Below are 10,727 nucleotides of genomic sequence, written 5' to 3'. Positions count from 1 at the left end.
TTGTTTACACTTCTGTCTATCTACCAGGTTACTTATACCTTCAGAATGTAATACTTAACATGCAACAAGAAAATTGGATTTACACACATGTATTGTATCTAGGTTATACTGCAACACATGTAAAATGTATGGGATTGCCTGTCATCAGGGAGGGAGGGGAAAATTTGGAAAAATGAATACAAGGGATAACGTTATAAAACAAATTACTCATGAATATATACTGTCAAAAAATTTTATAATTATAAAATTAAAAAAAGAAAAAAAAGAAAATTAAAATAAAAGAAAAGATGTATACCCACCTTTTATCTCTTAGAAGTTCTAATGTTTTTCAAAGATCAACTTCTACCTTCTAACTGAAAGTATCTGATCCCTTTAGCTGCTATTGCCTCCTTCAATATCATGGTTGTAGCTAATTTGCATGTACAAATAGTTATGCACATATATGTCTACCCTCCTTATTCTCCCTCTTTCAAGTCTCTCCTCTTAAAAAATGTTTCTTCACATATTTGCCAAAATTTTAAACCAAAGAAATGTCTGTTACTTTCTTACTCAATAAATGTAAGCAGCTTTCTAAGATCACTAGAATAAAATACAAACTCTTCTATTATTTAAATTACTTTACAACCTAACTTCAACCTACCTATCATTTTAAGCTTATTACACTTTACTCTACTTTGCACATTCTACATTCCTGCCAAACTATCCTTCTTGCTATTCCTCATGGATGGCACTGTGTGTCCCATTCCTATACTCTTGCCCACTTAGCTTCTCTACCTTAAACCTTCCGTACAATCTCTTCTTACTTTTGCTTCTTAGGATTCTCAGTTTGACTCAAAGTTCAGTTCAATACCACCTCCTCCTCCATGTAGTTTCAAGTTGCTAGTACCTGATCCCATTAAAATTATATTGTACTTATTTTGTTTATATTATATGTGCATAGCATCTACACTGATAAAATGTATGTTTCTTTAGAGGTAATAATTATTTATGTTTGTCTTTGTATACTCATTTCTCAGCATATGACCTGGCACATAGTGGGAGTTAAATAAATATTTGTTGACAGTTTGACAATGCATGATGCTAGCCAGTGTGGAAGACAGACTTTGCAAAAAATAATTTAAAAAAAACAGTCCAAGAAAAGATGAAAGAGATAGTAGTAGGAGGAAAGAGAATTGAAAGTATTGTTTTTATGTCAGCATTTTCATTCCTTTTCTAAGCTGAGATAATGAGATTTGCTCTATTTTTACAATTAACATGACAAATTGTGCCAGGTATTTATCAGACATGTCACATTAACTGTAATGGGAGTGCCTAACTCCTTGACATCAAACATTAATTACAGAAAGAAGTCATATACACAAGTCACCACAAATCAAAATGAAAACTGACCCTTCTTACCTATTGAATTGCTGAGTCTTTGTCTAGTATCTCATTAAAACACCATTTAAATTTTGCAGCTGTATTCCCTTGCCTTTAGTTATTCTGAAACCGATATTAATTTTATAAATTGTGTCTGTGTGTGTTCAGCTATTCACACACACACACACACACACATACACACACACACATACACCCTTGGGAAACCAATAATTTTTCACACTAAGATATATTTAGCACAAATTATAAATTACAGAAAAAATTAAAATGACAACAGACCCTGATTGAATTTCAGAAGTAATCCTAAACCTTTTTAAAAAAAATAATGAACCAGTTTTAAGTAATGTTTCAGGTGTGCACTGATTGCAAATGAGGCACCTTTAGAAATAGTATTAACCCTTTCAGATCACTAGCATCCAGCTGAATATCTATAGCTGTAATTAAGGAAATGGGTGTGAACTGTCTCTCAGAATAAAATAAATGAGAATGTATAAAAAATCACCACTACCATCCATATTCCCCACTCAAAGAAAGTAGCTAATCTCTCAGTGCATTATTATCCATCTACATCCAGCTACAGAGAAAGATCATATGGAAATTGAGTGTATTGCTAAACAAGGGGCCTTACTTTGTTTCCCGAACTCCCTAATCTACACTTGGGGCCTGGGATGGTCTTAAAGGTCTCTACATTCTCTAAAATTTTCTGTAGTCACATTGAAAACCAAGGGGATAACCATGAAAAGAGCACTTAATGTAAATTAAAGGATTTGAGTTCAAGTCTTAATTATGATGCTTATACTTGTATAGTTATGGGCCACTACATCTCTCTGGACCCCAATTTTTCCTTATTGGAACAATTGGTGAGGCATGGGGAAAACCTATAGTAAATGGACATTACAATACCTTATTTTATGAAGCCTAAAGTTTTTTATTAGTTTCTCTATCTGAAAAATTTGAGAGCCTGGATAATATCAATCATCAGATATCTTCTCCTTACAATTAGCTTAGGTAATGCTTTTATCTCTTTTTGGCAAAGGAGGAAACTAAAATCTAGATAAAGGAAGGAATTTGCCTTCCCCTTGGATGGAAAAAAAAAAAAGCTTCTCTAATCTATGAAAACTACCTGGGGAGGTTGACTTTTAAAAGGGGATTTGCATGGCTGAACCACAGAAGTGTGAAGTTGACCCAATTATCCCTCAGGATGAATACAAGAGGGAATTGTATTTAGAATTTAGATTTGGAACTCATTGGAGAACTTTAAACTATCTATCTCTGATTAAATGTTTCATCTATTTAAACAAAATGAGACTAAGATCCATAAGAATGAACCTTGAAAATACCTAAACATGTTTAATAAGTATACAAACCGCAGACACAGTTTAGTAAATGGTTTGAAAAGAAATGATGATTTTACTGACCTTCAAGACCTTAAAACAGTAAATTACAAATTAGATTCAATGCAAGCTACTTACTAAAGCAGGAAAAAGACATAAACATTTAAGAAACTCAACAGTAAAAGTTGAAACAAACTTATTCTTCCGATTAACATTTAGAAAGGAAAAGGGAGGAAACAAGCATTTATTAAGTGGTAAGTGCTCTACAAATATTATTTTAATGGTCTCATTTGACCCTCATAACAAAACTTGGGGATTGTGCTATTTTTATCTTCCTTTTGCAATTAAGGAAACTGAGATAGACAGATGTCTTCCCCAGGGTCTCACAACTAGTTAGTATCTAAAGCCAAATCTGAATTTAGAGTTTCCTGACTCTAGTCTGAACTGCTATCTAGTGACTAGAATAAACCAAGAAATTTAATTAATCAGAACACTAATTTCCCTAAACATTTTAGTTAATGAAGACCTTATGGTACTCCTACCCTTCATTGGTGGATAGCACAGATGACTGTTGACTTTTCTATTCCATGTATTAAAAACTTAAAATTCTCTATCTCTGTGTCTTACTGTCTCTCTTTCTGTCTCTCTGTCTCTCTCTCTCTCTCTCAATAGCAAGTCAATGTAATTGTGGGACAGAAAAAGTTATTGCTTTGACCACTAGAGGTAATGGTAGTTGAAATGGTGTAACTAGTAAGGGTGGCACATGGCCTATTGTCTAATAGACTATTACTCACTTCTCTGACTTTTAAAGGCCTCTTTTAAAACAATCTGCAATGCTTTGCACACATTCAAAGTACAATGAATGTTTCCTTTCTTCTCATTCTTTTCGTTCTACCCAGCTGGTGTAGGATAACAATTCTCTATGTTCCTTTCAAACCATGCCTCCCACTGTGTCATTTGATGAGATAGAGATAGGCTGAAATTATCCAGCTGTGATGTAAAAAGTAATTGAGAATTGTCTCTGGGACAGTGCATTTCCCCCTTTGAGACTATCCTGATTGAAGTTGTGTTACAAATATTTTAGAGTATAAACATGATTTCCTCCATCCCTTTGACATTTAAAATGGTCTACATACTTAAAGAAACTAAAGTATTGATGATTTCAGATTGATGACTATAGTGAAAAAATAAAGGAATGATTGCATAATCTTCCAACTCCCCAAAAGGATACTAACCAAACTGAGAAGTATATTGAGGGTAGAGGGAACTAATATGAAAGTTCTGTGATCCATGCTTCTTATACATCAAGTTTGTATATTGTAAAGCATGTCTTCACATTGAAGCAATATGTTATCATTTGGACATGGATAGCTTAATAGAAAATATGTTCCAAAAGACTAAGGTCCATAGACGGTATACTTTAGCATTTCTATCATTTAGATGAGTGGGAGAATAATAACAAGATATTTCATATATATGTTTATGTGTATTCTATCTATCTATCTATCTATCTGTCTATCTATCTATCTATCTATCTATCGTGTTTTAAGGTTTTTGAAGCACTTTACACGTTATCTCTTTTGAATTATACAACCATCCTGTGAGAGAGATTTTGCTATTAGTCCCTATTTTTATATAGAAATGGAGGCATAGGATCACCCAATTAGGCAAAAATTTGAATTCAGTGCTTGCTGACTTCAACTGCAGTGTTCCATTCATTGAGCCACCTAGCTTCCTAAAAACTCTGCCCCTTCTTTTTTGTGTAAGCACTTTAGATCCCACAATATATATTATATCCTTCCAGGACCATTCATAGGATAATAGATTTTGAATTGAAAAGTACCTTAGTAATCAACCAGCCCAACCCCTTCATTTTGTAAATGAAGAAAGTGAAGAAAGAAATGGAGAAAGAGAAGGAACATGACTTGGCCAAAATCATATGAGTTACTAAGATACTGGATTTTAAAAGACTCTAAACTCACTCATTTCTGATATACTTCCCTCATTATCTTATGTAGATAGATAAAATTCCCATTTAGTAGCAAGATGGAGCATTAACTTACAGAAGATCCCTCTTAAAAATGAAGCTCCCCAGCTAACATAGTGCCTTAGCATAGCAATAGTCAATAAATATTTGTCAATTTGTATTAAATTAAAGGAGTTGAATGTTAGTTAAGATAAAGGATTATGCATAATGCTATTATCAACTTTGAAAATAAAAGTACTTAAGAAATCAACCTTGAATTCCACTGTGATAGTTATACAGAAAAGACTTGAGTTTAACAAGTTCATGACTGAAAGCTGGTTAATGGTTTTTTCTTTAGTATAGGAAAACTACCTACATTCGTGACTCATTGTCACAAACATTGCTACCTAACTGTGGCTGTTTGTGCTCTACCTAGCTTCTCCTGAACCCCTTTTTAGATAAAGAGAATGGATAGGGCTTACATTCCTTTAGACTTCATGCTCCTGGCACCTTCTCATCCAGGAAAGTTACTTCAGCCTCCAGACTCATACCTTGTCCATAGCAGAACTCTTGGCAATTCAGTATCCCCTGAGGGAGGCGGGGAGGAAGTTGGGGGGGGGGGGGGGCTGGGGAGGAGGAACTTGGGAGAGAGAGCTTCCTTTGACTGGAGGTGGAAACATGAAAACTCTTCCCTGAACCTACAATTAAGGAGGCTTTTCCTCTCCCCAGTTACCCCTCACCTCCATTTCAGCTTCCTTTTGTATGTAGTCTTTTCCCATTAAACTCCCACAGGAAGCTTGTCTCTTTCCCTTTCTATATATTCCCATTGATATGTATAGTGCCAGGCATATACATCTTAATTAATAAACTTAATAAGTGTTTATTAACTGTCCCATAGATTTCTGAATGTTGGGCAGCAGCAAAGAAAACCTTACTAATGATTCTATGTGGGAAGACAAAGCTATAAATCGTACATTCCCAAAACACGCATATTCTACCAATGAGATTCACTGGATTCAGGAATTTCATCTTTTAAAATGCAATTCCCTCATTGGGAAAATTTAGCCTCATTCACACCAAAATGTAAAATACTATTTCTAATAATTATATTAATGCCTAAATCAGTTAGATAAGTAAAAATCAACTCTGAATAAAATGAGGAGAGGAAAATTTAGAGGGGGGAATTGTGTGCCTGAGTAGTGACTTTTAAAGTCAAAAGATTGTAGGAAAACATCATCTTAGGGGAAAGGTCATAATGATCTATTTAAGTTCTTTCTTCACTTCAGTTTATATAAATGCCAACTAGTATAATAGTTTACATCATTAACATGTTTAATGCTTATTAGCAAAGCATGATCAATTAATGAGTTTAAAAGAATTAGGCCATTCTATGGGATAATAGGTCCACTGTTCTAACTGAGCCAACCCAATCATGTCCAAAGCTGAGACCTCTTCACTGAGGTGTGAATCTGTAATTACTCAGATTTACATTAATTACCAGTCACCTCAATAAAGCATAAATGAATAAGTTCACACCTTCCAAAATAAGTCAAAATCTTTGTATCACATACTTAATCACTCCACCTAGTACTTTTCACCCACTCTGATGTTTAAGGGTCTTCCAAATGTAATCACAATCTTAAACATCCTTTTAGCTTCAAGATTCAGTTCATGGGTCACCTAGAGAAAGGAGACTTTCCTTTTCCCATTCGTTACCTTTTCTTTCCCCCAATACCTTATTTTCCATAATTATCTATCAAGATGTTGGTTTGTACACACACACACACACACACACACACACACACACACACACACACACACATTTTTGTATGTGTAGCTATATGAACACACATATAGGTGTGTTACCTCCTCAGTTAGAATATAATCTTCTTAGGGACAGAAGCTCTCACTTTCATGTCCCCCAAGCTTAGATTATGCCTAGTACATAGTAAGCACTTAATAAATGCTTGTTTATTGATTGTTTATCAATCCTATAGATTTGTCTACCTTTGGAATCTTCAGAACATATCACCTTCAAATGATAAGAATTTACTGTGTTGAAATTTTATAGAATTCTTGGACAAAAATGGAATGGGCTTAATTACAGGCTGAAAAAGATTAAATATAACATAGTACTACCTCATAACAAAGACTTAAATTTTGTAAAAGGCTTGCTAGGAGCGACTGCATATTGTCCTTCCTAAAAGTCCTTAAACATAGCATAGACTTATATCTATTAAAATGAATTAGAGAGTGTTCCTCAAACTTTTTAAATAGGGGGCCAGTTCACTGTCCCTCAGACAGTTGGAGGGCCGGACTATAGTAAAAACAAAAGCTCACACTCTGTCTCCGCCCCTCAGCCCCTTTGACATAATCAGGAGGGCCGCATCTGGCCCACAGGCCGTAGTTTGAGAACCCCTGGCTAGAATCTATTCAGAGATCAGCAGGCCTCCCAAGGCCCCTGCAAACTTAAAGCCTGTGTGCTCATAACAGACTGAAGACCTGAATATTTCATACACACCTTAAGAAAATATACCCTTAAGATGCTGAACTTAATAATCATGGACATTGTAGCAGATAAAGCACCTTGAAGCCTTTAGTTTCTTTTGAGAAATAACACTCCTTCATGCCTCTTCAAGCTTGCCTCCATTTTGAGGGCCTTGTCTTGAGGATACTTAACCTTCCTGCTGCTCAGAGATTCATTTTGGGGAATGGGGAAGTAGAGAACAAGCATTTAATAAGCCCTACCATGTGCCAGACATTGGACTAAGGCTTTTATAACTATCGTCTCGTTTATCGTTTATGTCTTATTTGCTCTCTTAGACTGGCTTCCACCTATTCTCTCATATTTATCTCTTAAGCACTTAATTATTTATATTTTGTCTCCCTAATTAGCATGGTCTTTCCCACTAAGAGTTTAAGACATGCTTGATGACTGACTAATCCCAATTCTCATCCTTACCATCCCTCATTGAAATTTTAATTTTAATTTAATTAATTAATACTCCAATAATCTGGCAGACAGAATATTTAGGCATAATGGCAGAACCTTCTGGATTATAGTTTTAAATGGGCCTTTCTTAATATTTTAACTCAGAGTGGAGAAAGTACTTTCTAAAACCTTAACATTATACTTTTGTTAATTACAGTAACAATGTCAGGCTGACTAGGATTCACTCTTGATTCCTTAACTCCTTCCCCTCCATTCAAACCCTGTAGGCTTGTTCTCTGCTTGGGCATGAGTGAATATTAATGTTTTTTAAACAGACTTAGATTTTATGGAAACCGTTTTAAAAAGTAGCATTCAGCATTGGAGGATTTGTCATTACATGGAGAAATCTCTTGCGATTTCCTGCTTTGCTCTCGAGTCACCTTAAGTGAGCGGCACATTTGTTCTAACTAGGTGAAACACCGAGTAAAGGAAGTTGCTGCTTAATGAGCTACATTTGATTAGCTAATTAACCTCATAGTGTACTTAGTGAAAACAACAAAAATGTTATAGTGTTACAGAGAAAGAAATGAGAGAAATAGAGCGTCTGGCTATATTCTATATAAAGAAACCAAAAATCATATCCTGGTTCATACGAAGGTCAAAAAACCAATATTAAAATAGAGATGTGGGATGAGGAGAAGGAGTAATGAGAGCTTCGTCTCAAGGGGAGACCCTTCCAGGTACATAAGGGGTCTTTGCCCGCCTACCGCAAATGCGCATGCTCAGAACACAGGTCTCTGAAAAACCATTCCCTCCCCCAAAGGGGGCGGGGCCTCACGTGCTGGCTCTTTAGACTCAGCGCCGGTTGAGCTGGGAGGAGAGCAAAACGGTAGTGACGTCACTAAGTTAGCGCCTCAGCGCGCCCGCCTTGGTTATATCTTCCAGAGCAAAAGAGAACTGGGGCAGAAGAACCTGGGAAGCCGGAGAGGCGGAGGTGGTAGGCCGGCCGCTGTTGAGTGGCCTCATTCCTACTTCCCGCTGAAGCCCGCCGCCATGCCGCTCCCTGCTGCCCTCCAGTCCCGCCTCGCCAAACGAGGGCTCCTCAAGCTGGTGGAACCCGAGCCTGAAGAAGAAATCATCGCCGAGGACTATGATGATGACCCCGTGGACTACGAGGCCACTCGCCTCGAAGGCCTGCCCCCCAACTGGTACAAGGTCTTCGACCCGGTGTGTGGCCTTCCCTACTACTGGAATGTGGAGACGGACCTCGTGTCCTGGCTCAACCCCCACGACCCCAGCTCGGTCATCACCAAGGCCGCCAAGAAGCTTAAGGGCAGCGTGGAGCCCGAAGAGAAGATGGACTGCAGCCACGAGAAGCCGGAACGAGGCTACGAGCGCCCTGAGCGCGGCTACGACAAGTCGTCGGAGCGCGGCGGCTACGACAAGGGGGACCGCCCGTACGACAAGCTGGAGCACAGGTACGAGAAGCTAGAGAGGGACGAGGCCAAGGAGCGGCGCTATCACCGCCGGGAGGAGCTGGCGCCCTATGCTAAGAGCAAGAAAGGCAGCCGCAAGGACGAAGAGCTGGACCCCATGGACCCCAGCACCTATTCGGATGCACCGCGGGGCACCTGGTCCACCGGGCTCCCCAAGAAGAACGAGGCCAAGACCGGGGCAGACACCACGGCTGCCGGCCCCCTGTTTCAGCAGCGACCATACCCCTCCCCCGGAGCCGTGCTGCGGGCCAACGCGGAGGCCTCCCGAGCCAAGCAGCAGGACTGAGCCAGCGGGATCCACCGCCTTTGTGTCCGCGATAAATTAGCCTTTGGGGGAAGAAAGGGGGATTGTGGGTGCTGGGAGGCGGGTTGGGGAGAGGTAAGGAAAAGAAAAGAAGAGCGCCGGCCTGACCTGTTTTAGTAACACTCCCGCCAAAACGGGAGATGGGACAACCTACTGACTATGACTTTTGGCATTTTTTAGAGAAGTTCTGCCCATGCAAACTAATCTATACTGGATACAAGCACAATTTTCATGGCATTCAAGGATGACTTTTAAATGATTAAAGAAGGAATCCTAAGCTGTAAAAATGAAAGGAACTATGGACATCATCTGATGATTTCTTAGCAAAGGACTTACAGAACTAAACCTCCTGGGGAGGAGAAAAGTTTGCTTGACCAAGTTCCTCTGCTGATTTCTCGGTCCCAGGAGCAAGAAACGAAGCCCCCAAACCTTGCTCGCTACGATCCTTTTTCTGGCACAGAAATACGGTGTAAATTTTTGAGAAACCCTAAGTGGGAACAAAAACTGAATAGTAATTTGTAATCTCTATCCAAAATGGAACCCAATCCTTGTAAAAATCAAAGTTACAGGTCTGAGTCTTAGATTTATAGTTATTAGGAGACATTTGAATAGGGTTTTTGTTCTCCAAAGAACTTTCATATTCAATGGTCCCTCCAGTTGTCAGTGCTCTCTTTTCAAATCACTAAATATTGTAAACTTGTTTAACTTTTGTATCCCCCAGTAGAATTTAAACTTCTTGAAGTCAAGAACTTGTTTGTTTGTTTTTTCTCTGTGTATTTTCAGTGCCTAACCTAGTGCCTTAAACTTAGTAGGCATATAATAAATGTTTGTTGAATGTAATGGGCTAATTCTTTATTTTTACAGATTATTAAACTAATGGGGGGGGGGGAAGATTACAAAAGAACATGGACTATAGTATTATATCAAGGTGACTGAAAAACTGGAAATTGCCAACTGAGGTAGTTTCCCACATTATTCTCTTAAGACAAAAGGTTCTTAATGTAGGTCTGTTTGCAGATGACACTGAGATTGCAACAAGATTCAGAACACTGCAAGGCATTCTGTGGTTCCAGAAAAGAAATTAGAAAATAAAAGTGAATTTTTAGAAGGTGAGTAGGATGGGAGAAGAGGGAACAGAAGTTGCTAGGATGGGGAGAAAAGAGGTAAGAGATTCTGGAGAGTGGTGATGAACTCTCACAAAGTCCATGGAAAATAGTAATAACTAGTCTCAAGAGGTGGGCTGTTTGAGAATCAGATAAAAGCAATGGAAGGAAGGGAGTGATAAAATAGAAGAGATCTTTCCCCAGAATGAAAAGGA

General features: G+C 38.3%; 1 protein-coding gene across 1 annotated transcript; it reads left to right on the top strand.

Moving 5' to 3' along the window:
* Positions 1-8,494: 8,494 nt before the first annotated feature.
* On the top strand, positions 8,495-10,244 carry LOC141561391 (polyglutamine-binding protein 1-like). Its single transcript, XM_074300884.1, has one exon. It carries the CDS (start codon positions 8,663-8,665, stop codon positions 9,389-9,391), a length of 729 nt encoding a protein of 242 aa, XP_074156985.1. The 5' UTR covers positions 8,495-8,662; the 3' UTR covers positions 9,392-10,244.
* The last annotated feature ends 483 nt before the right edge of the window (positions 10,245-10,727 follow it).

The sequence above is a fragment of the Sminthopsis crassicaudata genome, chromosome 3, assembly GCF_048593235.1.
Source record: "Sminthopsis crassicaudata isolate SCR6 chromosome 3, ASM4859323v1, whole genome shotgun sequence".
Taxonomy (NCBI): Eukaryota; Metazoa; Chordata; class Mammalia; order Dasyuromorphia; family Dasyuridae; genus Sminthopsis; species Sminthopsis crassicaudata.
The sequence above is the reverse complement of the archived record's forward strand: the minus strand, read 5'-3'. Positions and strand labels throughout refer to the sequence as shown.